General features: G+C 46.9%; 1 protein-coding gene and 1 pseudogene across 1 annotated transcript in view; one reads left to right on the forward strand and one right to left on the reverse strand.

Moving 5' to 3' along the window:
- GPR143 (G protein-coupled receptor 143) overlaps positions 1-23,121 on the reverse strand; it is a 46,923-nt gene that overhangs the window by 15,121 nt on the left and 8,681 nt on the right. The window contains exons 4-8 of the mRNA XM_042926662.1: positions 18,702-18,794; positions 15,509-15,618; positions 12,906-13,014; positions 11,451-11,568; positions 9,310-9,553 (exon numbers count right to left, since the gene is read on the reverse strand). Of these exons, the coding sequence (XP_042782596.1) occupies positions 9,310-9,553; positions 11,451-11,568; positions 12,906-13,014; positions 15,509-15,618; positions 18,702-18,794 (674 nt within the window). The remainder of the gene's footprint in view (positions 1-9,309; positions 9,554-11,450; positions 11,569-12,905; positions 13,015-15,508; positions 15,619-18,701; positions 18,795-23,121) is intronic.
- LOC122212691 lies at positions 11,075-11,241 on the forward strand (annotated as a pseudogene).

Consider the following 23,121-nt stretch of genomic DNA (forward strand, 5'->3'; position numbering starts at 1 on the left):
AAAAAAAATCATTAAAACTCCCAATAAGCAAAAATCCAACATGAGATAGCTTCACAAGTAAATTCTATGAAAACTTTAAAGAAGAGTTAAAACCTATTCTCAAAGACAATGTAGAAGAGAAAGGATAGCTTCCAAATTCATTCTGAGGCCAGCATTACCCTGGTACCAAAACCAGATAAAGATACTACAAAAAAAGAGAATGAGAAACCAGTATCTCTGGTTAACATAGATTCAAAAATCCTCAAAAAATACTGGCAAACAGAATCCAACAATATATTAGAAAAATCATTTACTCCAAGTGGGATTTATTCTCAGACACAAGAGTTGTCCGGGATCTGCAAATCAATGTGATACATCACACATCAACATATATGATCATCTTAATATATACAGAAAAACCATCTGACAAAGTACAACATCCATTTTTTTTTTAATGTTAATTTTTGAGAGAGAGACAGAGTGTGAGCAGGGAGGAACAGGGAGAGAGGGAGACACAGAATCCGAAGCAGGCTCCAGGCTCCGAGCTATCAGCACAGAGCCCGACGCGGGGCTCGAATTCCCCAACTGTGAGCTCATGACCTGAGTCAAAGTCAGCCAGTTAACTGACTGAGCCACCCAGGTGCCCCTATAACATTCATTCATGATAAAAGCTCTCAACAAAGTAAGTTTAGAGGGAATATACCTCAACATAATAAAAAAACAACCCATAGCTAACATCATATTCCATGGTGACAAATTGAGAGCTTTTTCCCTAAGACCAAGAACAAGACAAGATTTCCACTCTCACCGATTTTATTCAACATAGTACCGGAAATCTTAGCTATAGCAATCAGATAAGAAATGAAAGGCATCCACATCGGCAAAGAAAAAGTAAAACTACCACGATTTGCAGATGACATACTATATACAGAAAACCCTAAAGACTCCACCATAAAACTACTTGAACTGATCAATGAATGCGGCTACAATATCAATATACAGAAATCCACTGCATTTCTATACACTAATAATGAAGCAGCAGAAAGAAATTAAGAAAATGATCCCATTTGGGGCTCCTGAGTGACTCAGTCAGTTGAGCATCCGACTTCACCTCAGGTCATGATCTTGCAGTTCATGGGTTCGAGCCCCACATCAGGCTCTGTGCTGACAGCTAGGAGCCTGGAGCCTGCTTCGGATTCTGTGTGTGTGTCTCTCTCTCTCTGCCCCTCCCCCACTCGCGCTCTCTTCTCTCAAAAATAAACACTTAAAAAAATTAAAAAGAAAATTATCCCATTTACAATTGCACCCAAAATAATAAAATACCAAAGAGGTAAAAGACCTGTATCGTGAAAACTATAAAACACTGATGAAAGAAATTAAAGATGACATAAACAAATGGAAAGATATTCCATTTTCATGGATTGGGAGAATATTAAGATGTCCACTCTACCCAAAACAATCTATAGATTAAATGCAATCCCCATCAAAATACCAACAGCTTTTTTCACAGAACTAGACTAATTGTAAAATTTGTGTGGACCCACAAAAGACCCCAAATAGTCAAGCAATCTTGAAAAAGAGGAACACAACTGGAGGTTTCACAATCCCAGATGCCAAGATATATTACAAAGCTGTAACAATCAAAACAGTGTGGTACTGACGAAAACAGACACATAGAGCAATAGAACAGAATTGAGAGCCCAGAAAGAAACCCATGACTATATGGTCAATTAATCTCCAGCAAAGGAGGCAAGAATATACAATGAGCAAGAGACAGTCTCTTCAACAAGTGGTGCTGGGAAATTTGGACAGCTACATGCAGAAGAATGAAACTTGATCACTTTTTTACAGCATACACAAAAATAAACTCAAAATGGATTAAAGACCTAAATGTGAGACCTGAAACCATAAAAATCCTCAAAGAGAGCACAGGAATTAATTTCTCTGACATAGTCAATAGCAACATTTTCCTAGATAGGTCTCCAGAAGAAAGGGAAACAAATGCAAAAATAAACTATTGGGACCTCATCAAAATAAAAGTCTTCTTCTGCACTGCAAAGGAAATAATTAACACATCTGAAAGACAACCTACTGAATGAGAGAAGATATTTGCAAATGACATATCCAATAAGGGGTTAGTTTCCAAAATATATAAAGAACTTATACAACAACACCAAAAACGCAAATAACCCAGTTAAAAAAACGGGCAGAAGATGGGCGCCTGGGTGGCCCAGTTGGTTGAGCATCTGACTTCAGCTCAGGTCATGATCTCACAATTTGTGGGTTCGAGCCCCGTGTCAGGCTCTGTGCTGACAGCTCAGAGCCTAGAGCCTGCTTCGAACTCTGTGTCCCCCTCTCTGTCTGCACCTGCCCCACTCATGCTCTGTCTCATCACTCTGTCAAGAATAAACATTTTTAAAAAATAGGCAGAAGACATAAACAGACATTTCTCCAAAGAAGACGTGCAGATGGCCAACCAACACATGAAAAGATGCTCGTTGATACTACCTGAAGCAATCTACACAGTCAATGCAATCCCTATCAAAATACCACCAGCATTCTTCACAGAGCTAGAACAAACAATCCTAAAATTTGTATTGAACCACAAAAGACCCCGAATAGACAAAGCGATCTTGAAAAAGAAACCCAAAGCAGGAGGCATCACACTTCCAGACTTCAAGCTATACTACAAAGCTGTAATCATCAAGACAGTATGGTACTGGCACAAGAACAGACACTCAGATCAGTGGAACAGAATAGAGAACCCAGAAAAGGACCCACAAATGTATGGCCAACTCATCTTTGACAAAGCAGGAAAGAATATCCAATGGAATAAAGACAGTCTCTTCAGCAAACGGTGCTGGGAAAACTGGACAGCGACATGTAGAAAAATGAACCTGGACCACTTTCTTACCCCATACACAAAAATAAACTCAAAATGGATGAAAGACCTAAAGGTAAGACAGAAAGCCATCAAAACCCTTGAGGAGAAAGCAGCCAAAAACCTCACTGACCTCAGCCACAGCAACTTCTTACTCAACCCGTCTCTGGAGGCAAGGGAAACAAAAGCAAAGATAAACTATGGGACCTCATCAAGATAAAAAGCTTCTTTCCAGCTAAGGAAACAATCAGCAAAACTAAAAGGCAACCGATAGAATGGGAGAAGATATTTGCAAACGACATAGCAGATAAAGGGTTAGTATCCAGAATCTATAAAGAACTTCTCAAATTTAATACCCAAAAAACAAATAATCCCGTGAAGAAATGGGCAAAAGACCTACATAGACTTTTCCAAAGAAGACATCCAGATGGCCGACACATGAAAAACTGCTGAACATCACTCATCATCAGGGAAATCAAAACCACAATAAGATACCACCTCACACCTGTCAGAAGGGCTAAAATGAACAACTCAGGCAACAGCCGATGTTGGCAAGGCTGCGGAGAAAGAGGATCTCTTTTGCACTGTTGGTGGGAATGCAAACTGGTACAGCCACTCTGAAAACAGTATGGAGGTTCCTCAAAAAACTAAAAATAGAACTACCCTATGACCCAGCAATTGTACTACTAGGTATTTATCCAAAGGATACAAAAATGCTGATTTGAAGGGGCACATGCACCGCAATGTTTAGAGCAGCACTATTGACAACAACCAAAGTATGGAAAGAGCCCAAATGTCTATCGATGGATGAATGGATAAAAAGAAGATGTGGCACGTATGTATGTATATATGTGTGTGTGTGTGTATATATATATATATATATTATATATATATATATATTATATATATATAATATATATATATTAAGAGAATCTTAAATACAGAGAACAGAAGGGTTGCTAGAGGGGCTGTGGGAGGAGGCATGGGCTAAATGGGTAAGGGGAGCATTAAGGAATCAAGTCCTGATATCACTGTTGTACTATATGCTAACTTGGATGTAAATTAAAAAATTAAAAAAGAAAAAAAGAGTCACCGTTCCTGTTCTTGTATGTGTACCGAGTTTTCTCTACACCTGCTCAGGTCCCAATGCTCAAGCTCTATCAATACGAAAACAGTTCTTGCAAAGGCTTTTCCCTGACTTTATGCACAGAGCTGGTATCATGTGCACATGTAACTTACTCAAACACAGCCGTGTTTAGTGAGGGGTGGGGTGGGTAGGAGAGGGGACAACAGGTGAGGAGGACATCATCCCTGGGATCCTGCCGGCCAGCTTTCCACCTGTTAGCCTGTGCCCACATACTGCACGTTGGAGAAGCCTCTAGAAAGAATACGTGAATGGCCTTTGAGGTTCCTCTACCACTGATGGAGAACTGAAGTGACTTCTCTGGTGGCAGCCAAGCGGCCCCAGAGGCACACTGACCAGGGAAGAGTTAGAGGGAATCCTGAACTTGTCCCCAGGGGTCAATGGTAAGGACAGCCAACAGTCTGATGTAGACCTCTTCATGAATGTGCTGAAGCATCCTAGGCAGCAAGACCTTTAAATGATTTAATTTCTGAATGAAACTGTTGTTTTTACTGTAACGTATGCAAAGTCCTGCACAGGACGACCATACAAAATACTAGGCTGGATCTCAGGAGCAATGTTAGAAGATCCAAGGGTGACCAGATACGAACCAAAAACCCTCACTGCCACTTCCGTTATATCTCTACCATACACTTTTGCAAATGTCAGTGGACTTTACAAACTTAACTCTGTGCTTCAGAAATTCCTCGAAAAGCCTGACTCAACAGACGTTAATTAGCAACATGTCACTATAGTTCTGAACTCACAGCCGCTCTTTTTGTATGTTCTTTCCATAATCAAAAACGCCGACGACAGGGGCGCCTGGATGGTTCCGTTGGTTGACTATCCAACTCCTAATTTTGGCTCAGGTCACAATCTCATAAGACTCAGCCCTGCTTCAAGTGTGGAGCTGGCTTGGGATTCTCTCTCTCCCTCTCCCTCAGCCCCTCCCCTGGTCATTTTTTCTCTCAAAAACAAAACAAAACGAAACAAAAACACCACTGATGCATTCCTTGTTTTTCTCAAAAGGCATTCATTATAGGCGTTCTTTTTCCTCCAAATTTTTCTCAAACTGGCATTTCCATTGCTTATTCCATTCCCAGCTTTTTTATTGTGTACCATAGACTGTGAGATCCTTGAGGGCCAGGATTGCAGTCTCTGTTCCCCACACCCCACAAAGCTCCCAGGACAGGGCTTGGTGGCAATGTGGGCAGTCATGGGTCACCACTACCAGAAGCAAGTGCCTCTCCATCCACACAGTGGAGTATTTATTATTTAGCCATAAAAACAACGAAGTTCAGACTGCAGCTACAATGTGGGTAAACCCTGAAAACATGATGCTAAGCGAAAGAAGCCACACAGAAAAGGACAAGTAGGTGCCCATTTAGAAGAAATGCCCAGAAGAGGTAAATCCATACAGAAAGAAAGTAGATTAGCAGTTGGGGGGCAGGGGGGGGGAGCGGAGAATGGGAAGGGGTTGAAAATGGGTACAGGGTTTCTTCTTGGAGTGATGAAAATGTTCTGGAATTAGATAGTTGCACAACTTTGTGAATATACTAAAACCGACTGAAGTTTAATGTTAAAAAGATGAATTCATGGTATGTGAATTATACCTCAAATTCTTTTAAGTTTATACATCTTGCGTGACACAGAGCAAGCACACACATAAGCGGGAAAGGGGCAGCGAGAGAGAGGGAGAGAGAATCCCAAGCAGGTTCTGTGTTCTCAGTGCTGAACCCGACTCGGGGCTTGAACTCATGAACCATGAGATCATGACCTGAGCCGAAATCAAGAGCTGGATGTTTAACTGACTGATCTGCCCAGGTGCCCCTTTATCTCAATTTAAAAAAAAAAAAAAGCAGAGGACAGAGGCAAAAGCTATATATGACTGAGACCAGTCTTCTCTGCAGCTACAGGTTTGAGGCAACCCCACCAGGGAACAGCAACTTTGGTGCTTGTATAACTCTCCAAATTCAAAGTGCTTTTTAATGTTTATTTTTTTGAACGAGCACAAGCGGGGTCGGGGGCGGGGGGGGGGGGCGGACAGAGGATCCAAAGAGGGCTGTGTGCCAACAGGCTGACAGCAGAGAGCCCGATGCGGGGCTGGAACCCATAAACCGCAAGATCACGAACTGAGCCGACGTCTCAACCGACGGAGCCACCCAGGTGCCCCCAAATGCAAAGACTTTTAAGACATTTCCTTATCCTACTATTTTCCCAAAAATAAACGGATCGCCCAAATGGAGTTCAAATTTCAAAGACAAACTCTTCTTCCTTCCTGGCTGTGAGTCACCCCATGACGTCAGCCTTGCTGAGGGCTTTGGCTAGGGAGGGGGGAAGGGAAGGAAGGAAGGAAGCCTTAAGAGTGTCCGCAAGGAATCGATGCCCCGTTTGCTCACCTCTCTACTGGATCTGTCTGCTTCCTCTAAAAGCTCTGTGTGCATATTCCCGACCTCAGAGGGGCAGGCCCGCTCGACAGCTCACTGAGAGAATGAGAGCAAGATTACTGACTGGCCCTGTTCCTTGCTGGTGACTGGGGCTCGGGCAGACTGGGACTATTTTTATTATTATTTCTAATGTTTGACTTGACTTCCAGAGATGGGCTCAACCACTTTAAAACATCAGGCGGGGGAGGGGGGGCGGGTGCCTGCGTGGCTCAGTCAGTTAAACATCTGACTCTTGATTTCGACTCGGGTTGTGAGATCAAGCCCCTGCATCGGGGTCTGCACTGAGAGTGTGGAGCCTGCTTGGGATTCTCTCTCTCTCTCCCTCTCTCTCTCTGCCCCTCCTTTTGCTCTTTTGCTCGCTCTCTCTCCCTCAAAATAGATAAACAAACTTAAAACACCAGGACGGAAATCAAACAAAACTGAATGCATCAAGATAAAAATTTCTGGCTCATTCCCCAGGTGGGACTATGCTAAGAGCAATTCCCCCTCCCTTCTCTCGCCCCCCCACCCCCCGTGGTTCTTTAAGCCTTGATGAATCATTCACACTAAATAAAAGTCGATGAACACACAGCCTCTATCTTGCAGCTTTAGCCAGAACTACCATTTTCCTTCGAGGTTTGCAATTACAACCAGATGATACCCATCTCCGGGAAGCCATCTATCAATTTATCACTATGTTTTTTGGCCCTGAGAACAAACCAAGCTCACCACCTGAAAACAAACCCTCCTTCAATGTATCTGAATTGCAGGAATGCAAAACAAAACAAAACAAACCCTCTAAAGTCACTTCCAAACAACCTTCTGCGTATTTTCTTCACTCTCAAATGTCAACATTATTTCTGTACAAAGCCATCTGGTTGGTGTGTTTGCCTTTGCTTTCACACACGCGTGTGCATGCATATGCGTGTGTGTGTGTGTGTGTATGTGTGTGTGCACGCGCAGTTCACTCAGACAACACATTGGGGAAAGCAAATGTATGGATCTAAGCTTTCTGAAAACCTAATTACCCTAAGACGTTGGTTCTGAACTGGGGTCACTGTGCCCCCAAGGGGTAGTTGTTGAGGTCTCGGTTGCCACAATCAGGAGGGCGCGACGGGCATGGAGTGGGCACAGACGTGCCACATCCCACGGTGTCCGAGTCGGCCCTCGGAACAAGGCATCCCCCAGCCCCAAATGCCAACAGTGCTGAGGAGGCTGCTCTGAAGACAGACACACAGACGGGACGTGGGCTGAACAGAGGCGGCGGCCCACCCCGCTGGCCCCGGTGCCTGCTGACGGAACGCAAAGCAGAACCCACGTCCCAGAGCATGCTCAGTTGCCCTTAATTTCTTTTTATTTTTTTTTCTTTATGGAGGGAGGGAGGGAGGGAAAGCACACGTGCGCATGCGTGGGGGACACACTGAAAGCATCCTCAGCATGGAGCCCGACTCCCAAGTCAGGCTCTGTGTCACAACCTTGAGATCATGACCTGAGCCAAAACCAAGAGTCACATGCTCAACCGACTGAGCCACCCAGGCACCCTTCAGCCAACATTCTTAAACATTCTCTCTTAGCTTCTCTCTTGCTGTTTTTTTATAATACATATGTGTCTTGGGGGCACCTGGGTTGCTCAATCGGTTGGGCATCCGACTTCGGCTTAGGCCACGATCTCACAGTTTGTGGGTTCGGGCCCCGCATCAGGCTCTGTGCTGACAGTGCGGACCCTACTTGGGATTCTCTGCCTCTCCCCGACTTGTGTGCACGCTCGCTCGCTCGCTCTGTCTCTCAAAATAAACTTTAAAAAACATAAAATGAAATAAAATATGTATTTGTTATTTTAAAGAGAGAGAGAGAGAGCATGATCCGGGGAGAGAGGCTGAGGGACAGAGAGAAAATCTTAGGTAGGCTCTACGCTCAGTGCCTCTACACTCATGGGGCTCGGTCCTATGACCCCCGGATCGTGACCTGAGTTGAAATCAACAATCAGACACTCAACCAACTGAGCCACCCCAGGCATCTCTCTCGCGCTCCTTTTTAGACAACCCACGGGCAACCATAAAATTATAGCTACCAAAAACCTAAAGGATCAATCGGCTTGTACATTACAAACCATCAGGCGAGTTACAACTTTGGGGATGTCAGAGTGGGGATTTTCAAACCTCTCCTCACCAACATTTTGGCTAAAACAAAACTTTATTAGGAACCTCAACAGGGAGGAGAGTAGTCTATTAGCAAGAAGTTATTTCATAAGTTACAGTCTGGATTGTAAAAAAAAAAAAAACAAAAAACCAGATATAATCAATTAGATCCATGAGGCCGCTTTAGTCAACATAAAAAACTCTGAGACGAAAAACTGACGTCTCGAAGACAGTCTCCATCACACTCGAACATCTAACTTTTTCTTTTTTTGATCTGATAAATAAATAGCACCGTAACCTGGAAATTCAGTTCCACACAGCGACGGAGCCGAAAACGTGATGGTTTCAGGTAGCACTTCTTCCCATGTGAGGCCAGTTTTCACTGAAACCAAGAGGGCGGGCAAATGTTTCTCTGAGCTAACCCGGGAGGACAGATTAATGGGCTGTGGGCCTGGATGGGTTAGTATTTGGTTACCAACGCATTTCAGTATGCGCAGTTCTCCCCACGGGATTTCACGCAAATTCTGGAAGTGAATCATTTCCTAGACGCCTAAACGTCCACACTAGGATTCCACAGAACGCAGTCTGATGACCACAGAGAGGTCTGCAGACCCCAGCACTCAAGTCTTTCAGTGAAAAGGACAGATGGGAAGAGCCAGCGCTGGCAGACTGGGTCTTCATCTGAAACGTCCCACGTGAGCTGGGCACACCGAACCGTACCTGGAGCTCCGCAATTTACCGACATTGGCAGATAAGGCTCACCTTCAGACAACAGGCTCAGGGCCTCGTCAGACGCGTGCCCGCCGAGTCGCAGCACCTTCCTGGAAGTGAGGCTCTCACCGGGTGCGCTGGAGCCATCTGGGGACAGGTAGGGCTGCTCCGCGGCAGACGTTGCCATGGATTCCCACTGAATCTCCTTCCCGGGAGACTGAAACTCCAGGCTGCATCCTGTCCAGCCGTAGAAGGCCAAAGACAAGAGAAATCCCTGGGCTGGGTTCAGTATCGCCTAGGAGGAAGGACAAAAAGACACGAGTCGGCCAGTCTGTGTACTGGGAATTTGAGCATTAACTCCACTTGGATGCTCACTGGGCTGCCTCACTTGGAAGCGACCCGGTTGGCCGCTTCAGGGCAAGACCAAGATTGGCTTTAGGTGCTGTACCTTCACGAGGAGGCGGGGAGGGGAGAGCTGGAGGGGGTGGGGGGAGGGGATGCATGCGACACAGGGCAATCGAACCGATCCTATTTTCACCCCTGCCAGGCAGCTAGGCTCTCCTACACAGAGATGCTCTCCATCTTGTGCTTCTGAGTCAGAATGTGATTTAACAAAGGTACCTGAGGCTAAAAACGAGTCTAGGGGACGTTCCTCTATTTCCGTGTGCTAAGTACCCATGAAGTGAACCAAAGGAACCAAGAGAAACTCCAAACCGAAGCAAAGAGGTGGAGGCAGTGAATGCTGGCTTATTATAAAGTTCTCATGGGTCAGATTCTCCCCAGTTCGGAAGCAGCAGAAATATCAATTCCGTACAAGACAACGTGTACCTCTCCGCTAACAGTTTTGTTTTTTCATTACAAATGCAACACAGCGAAAACACTGGGAGGAATCTACTCATGGTGTTTCCACCTTATTTCCATTTTGTGTATTTTTTTTAATGTTTTTATTTATGTTTGAGACAGACAGAGACAGAGCATGAACAGGGGAGGAGCAGAGAGAGAGGGAGACACGGAATCCGAAGCAGGCTCCAGGCTCTGAGCTGTCAGCACAGAGTCTGACACGGGGCCCGAACCCACGGACCGCGAGATCATGACCTGAGCCGAAGTCGGACGCCCAACCGACTGAGCCACCCAGGCGCCCCGATTTTATGTATTTTTTTAATGTTTATTTTTGAGAGAAACAGAGCAAGTGGGGGAGGGGCAGAGAAAGAGGTGGACAGAGGATCTGAAGCGGGCCCCAAGCTGACAGCGGACAGCCGGATGTGGGACTCGAACTCATGAACCATTGAGACCATGACCTGAGCCAAAGTCGGACGCTCAACTGACTGAGCCACCCAGCTGCTTCACCGTTCTGTGTATTTCTATACGGTATTTTTTTCACACGTGTTATTATGTGGTTGTAACTAGTGTAATTTTTATATCCTGCGTTTTTCACTTAAAACTACAGATTTCAGGGGCACCCAGGTGGCTCAGTCCGTTGAGCGTCCAAACTCAGCTCAGGTCATGATCTCGAAGTTTTTGAGTTCAGGTCCTGAGTCGGATTATGCAGACAGCTCAGAGCCTGGAGCCTGCTTCAGATTCTGTATCTCCCTCTCCCTCTGCCCCTCCCCTGCTAGCACTCTATCTCTACCTCTTTCAAAAATAAACATTTAAAGAATTTTTTAAATATATTCTCAAAATACTAGAGATTTCATAATTGTCACGTTAACATCTACATAACACTCCACCAGGATGAAAAAGTGTAATTTACTTAGCCATTTCCTTGTATTTGTTTCATTTGGGTTGCCTATAACACTTTATAATCACGGATGATGGGATCGCTTCTTGGCCTTTTGGCTAAGATCAAGTGTGGTATCTGTTCGTATCAGTTTAATAATCGTGGATGATGTTACAAGGAACACCTTCGTCCCTATGGCTTTTTCATAGTCTGAAATATTTCTTCAAGTGAAATTCTCTGATATTTTGGGTCTGCTGGAAAGGTCTGAAAAACTGGGCCAAACTGATTTACCAGAGTTGTCCCCATTTAATAACGGTCCCAACAATGAATGAGACTAGCTAGCTGGTACATCAAAGGCAGATACAGGTACATACCGTTACATATTTAACCCACAACACATCATACTTTGGAGTGGGTTTTTTTCTCTCTGAACTTTACTTTTCAAGAAAAAAATTTTAAATCAAGGTTGACCTACCATTATAAACCACGTGGTCTTGGCCGCATTTCTCACAGGTCTCAAAAAGCTCCCGTTGATATCTGGTTGCATTTCAAGATAGAATAAAAGGCTTTCGTTGATGATGTTTGGCAACCAGCTGTCAGAAAGAAAAGAACCCTGGGTAAAGAGAACATGTAACCCAACTCATCTTTAAATGCCGGCGGTCAGGAAACCTGTCCTCCAAGGCCACCAAGTCCTGGAGGGGAATCCACTTGGGCACATGGAGGAACCAGCACATCCAGGATTTAATTTAAGAGACCTCTTTCTCTCAAGCGTAAAGCAGAGATCAGCGACTTCTTCCAAGGGTAACACGCAACACCACATCGGGTGTAAGGCTCTAACGTTATAGCTAATAACTCAAAATTCAATTTTCCCTTGATGAGTAATGTAACGTTTTGAGGGAGAGCTGCACAAATCTTGCTATTTCACGTGTGAACTGTTTGATGTTATTGTTGCTAGGCCTACGACATTTAAAATGAGGAGCTGTTGGGGCGCCTGGGTGGCTCAGTCGGTTGAGCACCGGCTTCAGCTCAGGTCACGATCTCACGGTCCGTGAGTTCGAGCCCCGCATCGGGCTCTGTGCTGACAGCTCAGAGCCTGGAGCCTGTTTCAGATTCTGTGTCTCCCTCTCTCTGATCCTCCCTCATTCATGCTCTGTCTCTCTCTGTCTCAAAAATAAATAAACGTTAAAAAAAATTAAAAAAAATAAAATGAAGAGCTGAGTGTATTTTGAGAGGGAGATCATTTCCATCTCGCCTAGGACAACGTCCAAACAAACCTCCTCCTATCACATCAATTATTAACACCACGAAGGCACGCCCTGTTTTGCAAAGTATTGATTCACCCCAGCAAAAGGTTTTCTGGTTCCCATCTGTTTTGCATGGGTTACAGATCTATTTTCAAAGCATGCACCTGAAACTGGGCAGAATGCCAACTGGGGGGCCAACTGAGGTTTAGAGAAAAATGGCTCTCTCTATATGTCTTGATGGAACCATGAATCATCCCACCAAAAAATGTGCCCTTGTCCTATATCTTCTCAGATCCAGGAATCCTGGGGTCAAGAATGATACAAACGGGTACATTTTAAAAGTGTGGTCCAGCGTTTTATTTCAGAGTTAGCCCTGGCAGTGGGCCGAAACACCAGATGCACGTTCACGGTATCTGGAAACTAAACTCGGGAGTTGTTTGTTCTGAGGGCTTTATATATAATCTGAGGAGATGTGAGTATCTTTCCAGGAGTTCACAGATTGTGGGCCTGCCTTCCTGTCTCGCGTGTATTTCCTCAAAGGGCACCTAGTGCAGTTTCAAAGATCTCCTTTCCAAAGACTCTCTGCTTTGCAACTCTCGGGTCACACTTAGAAAAGCAAAATGGCAAGTTGTTTACGTATCCCTTCCCAGCGGCAATTAAAAAATAAAAAATAGAAGAAAGGTTACCAAATAATTAAAACCAGCATTATTTTGAAAAATCGGATCTTGATCACGGCTCCCATCCGTCTCTCGTTCTCTGTGTAAATGCCTTTTCTTCCTTTTAGTAAAGAGGCCACTGTGAAAAACAGAGGGGGACTGCATGTCATGGTCATTATTTGCATCTCCTGAGTGGCAGGGAAGAGAGTCAACGTGGACGTAAGCCCCAAAGCAAAGGCAGAAGGGCAGGAGACAGCCCAAGATACGGCCGTTCCTTCCCCCACACTCCAAGCTGGGGTCCTCGCAGACTTGATGGGACACGGGGTCTTTAAAACGTTCACCTCCCAAGAACTGTTGTCTTCCCCTGACTGCAAAGACAGTACAGAGACTTTCTGCATACCTATACCCAGACTCGTTCAACATTAACATCTTACACACCAAGGGTCACATTGGTCACCGGGGAGAAATTAGCAATGGTCTGTTACTATTAATTAAGCTCCAAATTTTATTTGGATTTTACCGATTCAAAAACTGTATTTTTAGGGGTACCTGGGTGGCTCAGGTCACGATCTCACAGTTTGTGAGTTTGAGCACCATGTCAGGGTCTCTGCTGTCAGCATGGAGGCTGCTTCAGATTCTGTCTCTCTCTTGCCTCTCTCTCTCAACAATAACATTAAAAAAAATCTATATATTTAGGGGCATCTGGGTGTCTCAGTCGGTTAAGCGTCCAACTTTGGCTCAGTTCATGATCTCACAGATCATGAGTTCGAGTCCCCTATGGGGCTCTGTCAGCTTCAAATCCTCTTTCTCCCTCTCTCTCTGCCCTTCCCCTGCCTTCTCTCTCTCAAACATTAAAAAACAGAACTATATTTTTAAAGGTTTATATTTTCTATTACAAAAATAATGCACACTGTTTTGAAACATTGAAAGATTAAAAATTTCTCATTATAGACAAGTTGGAGAATACTTTACTTTTTAATGTTTATTTATTTTTGAGAGAGAGTCAGAGTGCGAGCAGGGGAGGGGTAGAAAGAGAGGGTGACACAGGATCCGAAGCAGACTCCCAGCTGTCAGCACAGAGCCCGACGTGGGGCTCAAACTCACAAACCGCGAGATCGTGACCTGAGCCGAAGTCAGATGCGTAACCAACTGAGCCACCCAGGCGGCGCCCCAACAAGTTGGAAAACATTAAAAAAGGTTAGAGGAAAATCAACGAGCTATGGTCTATCCTGAGACAAGCAGTGTTAGCATCTTACTGTCGTTCTTATCAGTCCTTTACCTATACATGACTTTTGTTTGATATAAATGACTCAGTACTTTTATGCAAATCTGTATAAAAAGTTGCTGTACTTAACATACTGTTTTTATTTTAATTTTATTTTTTTATTTTAGAGAGAGGGAGAGAGTGCACAAGCAGGGGAGGGGGCAGAAGAAGAGACAGAATCTTAAACAGGCTCCACACTCAGCAGAGAGCACTCAATCCCATGACCCTGGCATCACGACTGGAACCAAAATCAAGAGTTAGATATTCAACCAACTGAACCACCCAGACGCCCCAATACACTGTTTTTAAACGCAACATGGAGGAAAAAAACTGATCCAAAGAGCCACATGATTTCCTACTCTTAGTGGCACAGCACTTGAAATGTTTTGAAGTTCTACAATCAACCGACCTTTCCATTAAGGGGCACTTCTTTTTATTTATTTTTTCTTTTAATTCTTTTAAATGTTTATTTTTGAGAGAAAAAGAGACAGAGCATGAGCAGGGCAGAGGCAGAGAGGGAGGGAGACACAGAATCGGAAGCAGGCTCCAGGCTCTGAGCCGTCAGCACAGAGCCCGACGCGGGGCTCGAACCCACGAACCGTGAGATCATGAGCTGAGCCGAAGTCGGACGCTTCACCGACTGAGCCACCCAGGTGCCCCAAGGTGCACTTGTTCATTCTCATTCTGCACAGGAGAGATCCATGCAGCCTGAGCAGGTTGGAGGTTTGCCCCAGGTCATGCCTCCGTGAGGATGGGGTGGAACCAGAATGCCAAGTCCCCAGCCTCAGCTCAGAGTTCTTTCCAGGGTATCCTGCTGGCTCACAACATCCTTCTTATTCAGTTCTTACTATTTGCACCCGACTCCTTTCCTGCGCTCTACTTCCTGTTTCCTGCCCAACTGAGTAAACACACAAGGCCAAGCACCTCACGGGAGTAACCAGGCTCACTCTTCAGGCCACACCCCATCCCTTCCCCCCTCCCCCCCCCCCCCCCCCCCCCCCCCCCCGCTCCCCTCCTTCCGCTCCTATCTGACCTCCAGTTTTCCACGGGCACTCCTGGGGCCTCCAAGGCACCCCAAGGGCAGACCCAGGATGAGCCTAGACGGAAGTGAAAAGTCCACTGGCCCTGGTCTTGAGCTATTAAACACTGGCAAAGAACTTGTGTAGCCCATGACCAGATAGGCTTGCTCGCTTTCACTTATTAAACCTGCTCACTTTCTCCAAATGCATTGTACTTATGTCTCTAGAGGATGACAAATGAGGTCTAGCGTCCTAGATGATTCCAGGAGCACAACGCATGCCATTATCTGAGCCCAAGGCATGGGGCCATAGCCCTGGTCATGCACCCAGACAGCTTCCCTGCTGCTCACCTGCGGTCACGGTCTTCCAGAATAGGATGGGGTTGGCCCCCAGGACGAGCAGCAGCGGCAAGTATGTGGTGACATAGTGCGGGATGGCGAGCTCCGGATCCCGTTCACACCTGAGGGAGGAGGACCAAGCCATTCTTGAACACAAGGCTTTGCCTAAAATATACACACTTACCTGGAAGGTGAGATCAGAGGGTGAGAGAGAAAAGGCAAATGCGTAAATCCACTTCTGACTCTGCCAGAAGGAAATGGGACTCACACCTTATGTCTGCAAAGGAGCAATCAATCAATCACTGAAGAACAGGAGAGACCAATCATGTTTCTATTTGTCCTGTAAATGTGAGGCCCTCTAGGGCATTCCACGGGGGAGAGATTTTAAAGGTCACTGCTAACAAAAGGAAAGATAGGAAAGGACACTCGAAAAGGGGAGTCCCCCCACTGGGTCTCTTCAAGGAGAAAAAGACACAAATGGGAATGCAAACTGGTGCAGCCACTGTGGAAAACACTGTGGAGGTACCTCAAAAAATTAAAAACCGAGCTACCCTACGACCCAGAAATTGCACTACTAGGAATTTATCCAAAGGATACATAAGTGCTGATTCGAAGGGGCACGTGCACCCCCGTGTTTATAGGGCTGCTATCCACAATACCCAAATTATGTAAAGAGCCCAAACGTCCATCAACTGTCGAATGGGTAAAGAAGATGTGATATACATACAATGGAATACTACTCGGCAATGAAAAAGAATGAAATCTCGCCATTTGCAACAAAGTGAGTGGAACTAGAGTGTATTATGCGAAGCAAAATAAGTCAGAAAAAGATATCACGTGTTTTCACTCATATGTGGAATCTGAGAAACTCAACAGATGAACATAGAGAACGGAAGGAAAAATAAGATAACAGAGAGGGAGGCAAACCATAAGAGACTCTTAAATACAGAGAACAAACGGAAGGTTGATGGGGGTGGGGAAAATGGGTGATGGGCATTAAGGAGGGCACTTGTTGGGATGAGCACTGGGTGTGATATGTAAGTGATAAGTCAATAAAAAAAAAGGCCAGTCCTGTGAATAAGATCCAGTCTGTCCCCTTTAGCGCCTCCAAATTCCCAGCCCTCATATTCCAAGGCAAATGTGTTGCCATGGTTGTGCAGAACCATCACAGCAGAGGTGCTTTTCAGGGGAAGGACCAGAACTTCTACTGAAGGATCACGGGAATCGTCAGTCAGCAGGTGGGGTAGGAGAGTGCCACACAGGCACGGCTTACCCACGTGGGAGCTAGGAGCGAAGACACGCATAACGTCAGAGAGCAACGAGGAAGAGAGAATCAAAGGCAAAGGGGAGAGAGGACTGCTCAGGCCCAACCCAGGTAGGAGGTGCAAAAGCAGATGAGGGAACAGCCTCTGTGGCCACAGAAGGCAGAACGATAAAAATGCACACACGCACTCTTGTTCTAACATGCCTGGAGTGGTCCAGCCCAGAAGGGGAAAATGACCGAATGCAAAACAACTTGGGTGGGAAAAACGCGAGGCCACCTTTTCTCGCCATGAGAAGGAACAGAACACCATCTCACAAGGCTACCTTCCTTTTAATGGAAGTTTTCATTTTCAGCTGTGCAGGTTCAAATGTGGTCTGGAAAGGCTTGAGGGGACAAAGAGAATCAAGCAGCAGAAAAGCCATGATTTGGGGCGCCTGGGTGGCTCACTCGGTTGAGCATCTGACTTCAGCTCAGGTTATGATCTCACTGTTGTGGGTTCCAGTCCCGTATCAGGCTCTGTGCTGGCAGCTCGGAGCCTGGAGCCTGGAGCCTGCTTTGGATTCTGTGTCTCCCTCTCTCTGCCCTGGTCATGCTCTGTCTCTCAAAAAATAAAATAAGGTGCTAAAGAAAAAAAAAAAAAAAGAAAAAAAGAAAAGCCATGACTCTGACCAAAAGACAAAAGTAAGCGATGATTGACTGAGTGGGGATAGCAGTTTGCACAGGCCCGGAAGCAGCCTCCTAAGGACCAAGGGGGCACCTGGGAGTGAGCCCCGCAGCGATGGCTCCCTCATGCTCAGATGCAACCTTCCCAGGAGGCTCCAGGAGCCCACGGATGAAGCTCGCGGGAGTGATGAAAGCTCCCTTTCCACTATTAACCATTAAGCACACCCCACTATAACAGCCACGGACACCGTACTTGTCCTCGTAAAGTTCCTCAGAGCAGCTGTATGGATGCATCTACACAGACTTTGGGAGTATCCGCCATCGAGAAGGCAACACCAACTTGGAGACATCCGAGTAACTACAAGCAGTCAAAAAAGGGGGAGAAATTGTCCAACCACGAGTCAGCAAACGTTTTCTGTAAGGGAACTTTTACCGTAAGTATTTCATGCTCCATGGGCCACCCATTCTCTGTCAAAACTACTCTGACACTGCAGTGTGAAAGCAGCCATAAACCATGCATAAACAAAGGGCATGACTGTGTTCCAATAAAACTTTATAAAAACAAGCAGAGGACCAGATTTGTCCTCAGGCTGGGCTGCGATCCTTGTCTACACTGCCCTAAGATCCCAGACAGAGACCATGTCCCCACCTGTTGCAGTTTTCCATTGGAAGCTAGAGCACACATCCTTGGAGGGACCGTGAGCCCTTACAGAAGACTGACTGCACTGAGGAGATTTTTGAGGACGTTGAAGAAATACCTAAGACAATGTCAGATTATCTGTTTCCCTGGATCTGTGTTCAGGATAGCGGGAATACAGCTGGAAGAGAAGTGGCAAAGTGAAGCAAGCTGACGCTTAGATCCAGCTCTTCTAAGAGCAATCTTTGGGTTTCTCCAAGCCATTTCGAATTCATCCTTAGGTTGTTAAACTCCCCTGCTCATCCAGATGAAGCTGGCCTGAAGCATAACAACTAAAGGGTGTGCATGAGGAAGCCCCATCGATGTGGAGAGGAACACACCTAACGCTGGGTGCACACCCTGACGTGAGGACGCACCTCAAGCTGGGTGCACATACTTGCACCCACGGGCACCTACACAAATGTGAGAGGCTGAGGCGGGGAAACAAACTCCAGGGAACAAGTACTGTAGCGAGCGCCCCAGGGCGGGTCTGGGCAGGTCTGTGAACAATGGCCTGACCTGCAAGGTGCCCACTCTGCGTCAGGGCCTGTGTATCTGTCGCCAGAGAATGATGAGTCAGGGAGCAGGGAGTCCCCGCTTACCTGGACACAGACGGGTAGTAGAGCATGACCACTCCCTCCACGCACAGCAGGACGGCCAGGCCCCAGGCCATGATGTGGTAAAGCAGGATGGTGCTAGGAGAGAAGCAGAATCAGGGGGGCGGGGCCTGGCCTGAGACGAGCTACGAGATGCCCAGCCACACAAAGTACCAGACCAACTCCTGGGGCCCCCCAACCATCAGGAAAACTTACACTGAGCAAACCCTTGGTAAAGACCCGCCCCATTCTACCTCTGAGTTTTCCTTTTGTAATTGAGATGAAATTCACAGAACATAAAAGTAACCAGGTTCAAGCAGAGCCGCTCTGTTGCCTTGGGCAACTTCACATTATGCAACGGCCTCCTCTCCCCAGTTCTGAAACAGCTACGGCCCCAGAAGGACGTGCCCGCAGGCAGTCCCAGTTCCTCCCGCCCCCAGTCCCAGCAACCACCCGCCTCCTGTGTCTCTCTTTGGCTTCTCCCACTGTGCACAATCCGTGTAAATGGTGGCACACAATACATGGCCCTCTGTGTCTGGCTTCTTTCACTTAACAGGAGTCTTTCAAGCTTGACAAGAACAAGGCACTGGAACCTCATCAGTCCTCCTAAGTACCCAGCTCACCCAATAAGCAAGGAGTTCCTATCCCCACACATTCCCAAAGGTGCATCTGTACCTAGAACTCATGGGTCTTAGTGCTAAGTGCAAACCAAGGTCTCTGAAGAAATGTGGGTTCGTTCCATGTTCCGGGAGAGCGGGGAGCTCTCCTTTCTCGCCTCCCACCCCCACACCCCACCATTCCCTGCATGCTTAACATTCCTGGACCATCTCTACCCTCTGTCTTTGTCCTCCCACATGCCCCTCCCTTTCCCCCAGGGACTCAGTCAGCCCTGCAGATGGGGTCTGGGAGAGGGGTGCACAGCCATCTGTTAAAGAGCATTTAACCAGCCTCTTCTGTGCCACGGGACGGGGGCCCACGGCTCCGTCGAATGCGGTCACCGTCACCCGTGACTGTACCAGGCTCCCGGCAAACAGTGCCACCCCCAACCCACTGGGATTTTAACTCTGAAAACCAGCTGTGTAGGCAAGGGAACGGTCAGGGATCCGAGTGCAAGGGGGCCCTTCCACAAGCAGACAAGGGACGGCACACGGCAACGAGCTGCAGGAAGAAGCAACTTTTCACAGCCAGTTCTCCGGAAGGCCACAAGGAAAGGACCCCAGCATGCTGTGCCTCTCACGTTAGAACCGGTTCTGGAGCAGCCCTGCCCCTACCTCTCTGGGTTTGGGAGCTGATGGGGTGTGTCCCGTCCAGAAGTCAGAGGCTCTGCATCAAAGAAAGAAATGAAAGGAGCAGCTTTCTGCAAAGGCCTGGGTTGTTGAATAGAGCAGGAGCTCCGCATTCCAGAACCTGACCTTGGGCCGAGGGAGCCAGGGGTGTTGTCCAGGGGTGTTGCCCGCAGAGGTGGGAGGGAGCGGGCCAGGCGAGTGCAGGCCTGGGGGTGGCCACAGACTACTCAGCGGTGCTCTGGCCCCAGATGGCCAAGCAGGGAGGGAGTCAGACTGGGCCCAGCTGCTCAGGCAGCCGCCACTTTAATAACGGATGTGACCCCGAACCCACACCAGGTCATGAGTCTCAAGTCCAATGCATCCACAATCAAGAGCAGCCGGTGGCTGAACATGCTCATCTCTTTATGTGACCACTAGACCGTTTTTATGTCCAGGCACGCGAGGGCCCTCCCCGGACCCCCTTTCCCCCACACTCCTATTCACAGAGCAAGTCGGGACTTCGATTTAGGGCTTTTCCCACGATCTCAAGCAACTTCTGCTGTTGTTTAAAACCTGTACATCCCACACCTAGAGCCGCAGGAGTTGACATTTTAACTCTAAATCTGTCTTCATGACATTTCTTAGGATTAGGATTAAAAAAAAAAAAAAAAAAGATTCTCCTGTGCCAAAGAAAATAGCTAAGGACTGGAAGGATCTAGAAGGGAATACAGACTTTAATCCAGCCATACCTGCAAAGCCTGGCCCCCTGCCCTGGAATTCCTCGGGACCCTCCTGGGAGGCTTCAGTGTCTTAACCGCGGTATCGACCGCACCCTGGGCTCTGGAAGCAAGCTGGCTCTTAACAGAGGAGCCACACCCACAGCTCTGGCCCCTTGGAGCCCTCACACCAGGAAGCAGGGCTTCTGCCATGACGAGGCAGGGGCTGGGTCTCTGTGGCTACAGAGCGCCTGTCTTACTGCTCTGCTGTGATCCCTGCTCCTCTTTGATGGCAGAGCCGCTTCACTCTCAACAGTCTTCCTAGTCCCGGACCCCTGCGCTTGCTCCTGTCCTTGCATCCGAATGTTTCACATCTTTAGCTGTTTGCCTCCCACACAATCGGCCGGTCCTCGGATGCTAGGCCCTGCCAGCATCCTCAGAAGTGTGAACCACCCCCCCCCCTGCATCCTGCCTGTTCTCACGTTGTGCTCCAAAATGAGTTGCAAACACTCTGCTGGCTATGAGGAGGGCTTCCTGACGGCCTGTCCTGGTTTCTCAGGGCTCTGCCTGTCTTCTCGCTCCAGAGAGCTCTCGGGCTGCCCTGTCGGACCACAGTCATCCGTGGTGGGGGTGGGGGTGAAGCAATGCCTCCTCCTGCGACAGAACCAGCTTCCTGGAGGTGCTCCAAGGCTCCTCTTATCTCCACAGCTGGCTGGCTGTGACACCTCTTGTTGTGCCCTAACTCCAATCCTTCCAAAACTGAGTGAGAAAGGTGTCACACTTATTTGCACTGGCCTCCGGGTCAAACACTTCTCATTGCTGCTAGTTGCCTACCCAAAGCCATTTCCCCTTTTTCCTTGGTAAAATAACCTTGATGGCATGCCAAATAGCAGCATGCTTGCCTAACAGACTATGTTTCCAATCCAACCTCCTCTTGCAGCTGTGACCATGAAACTAAATTCTGTCCATTCCAAAAAAGGAATAGTTGTGTAAAATCCCCAGGGAGGCTGCTTAAAGGGAAATGGCTCAGGAGAAAACAGGCCCCTTATGCATTGCCCCTTCCTCTTTCCTGTGGCCTGGAATGCAGATGTGATGGCTGGAGCTCCAGGAGCCATATTGGGCCATGATGGCTTGAAGATGAAAGTCACACAATAGGATGATGCAGCAAGAGACAGAAGAAGCATGGGTCCCTGATGTCCATTATAAGGGCCCGGGATTGCCTACCTCTGGCCTCCTTTGGCATGAAAGAAAACTTACTTTAAAGTTATTTTATGTATTCTATGTAGCCAAAACTAATCCTCATTGATATACCTGGTTGGCTGCCCTTGACCTTAACTCTCTTCCCTAGAGAATTTTCAAAACCAAGAATATCTAGGTTCTGTACACATGTATAAAAGCCTAGGACTGAAAGTAAAAAGGTAGAAGGAACAAGCACACAAATAAACACTAAACTTCAGGCCAGAGACACCAAAGTTACTGATGATGATACATGAGGAATATCAACAATTTTAGAGCAAGAATCTACTTAAGTTTCCCAGTGTGTTCTACAGCCTGAATGTGATTTCTGTTTACTAATTTTGGCTTCTAAAGTGAATTTATTCAGGGGCCCCTGGCTGGCTCAGTCAGTGCAGCAAGCAACTGTTGACCTTGGGGTTGTGAGTTTAAGCCCCATGTTGGGTGTAGAGATTAAATCTCGAATCTTGAAAATGGATCAGAGACCTGGGCACCTGGGCGGCTCAGTCAGGTAAGCGTCTCTTGATTTCAGCTCAGGTCATGATCGCACAGTTTGACAGTCGGAGCCCCATGCTGGGCTCCCGTGCTGACAGCATGGAGCCTGCTTTGCATTCTCTGCCCCGCCCCCCTCTCAAAATAAATAAACCTTAAAAACATAAAATAAAATGGATGAGACCTAAATTGAAGTGTTCAAACCATAAAACTCTTTTTTGGCTCCCAAGTTTGACGCAAGAACTCATACAAAATATTCCAGATAAAGGATCCTCCTCCTTCTGGTTAACCTAGAAGTAACGCAATTCGTAACTCTCTTTGCGGTTAACAACTGTGTGCAACCAACCACAGAGATCACCCTTCAGATATTTTGGGGGACAGGTTTCAAATACCTTTGGGAAAAGGGCACCTCAGAAATTACAGTAATCTTGGGGCGCCTGGGTGGCTCGGGCGGCTGAGCACCCAACTTCGGCTCAGGTCATGATCTCACGGTTCGTGGGTTCGAGCCCCGCATGGGGCTCTGTGCTGACAGCTCAGAGACCGCAGCCTGTTTTGGATTCTGTGTCTCCCTCTTTCTCTGCCTCTCCCCTGCTCACACTGTCTCTCTCACACTCTCTCAAAAATAAACAAACATTTTTTAAAAATTTAAAAAACTGCCATCAAGTAAAAGACAACCCAATGAACAGAAGATATTTGTAAATCCTGTGTCTAATAAGGTAC

The sequence above is a fragment of the Panthera leo genome, chromosome Y (assembly GCF_018350215.1).
Source record: "Panthera leo isolate Ple1 chromosome Y, P.leo_Ple1_pat1.1, whole genome shotgun sequence".
NCBI lineage: Eukaryota > Metazoa > Chordata > Mammalia > Carnivora > Felidae > Panthera > Panthera leo.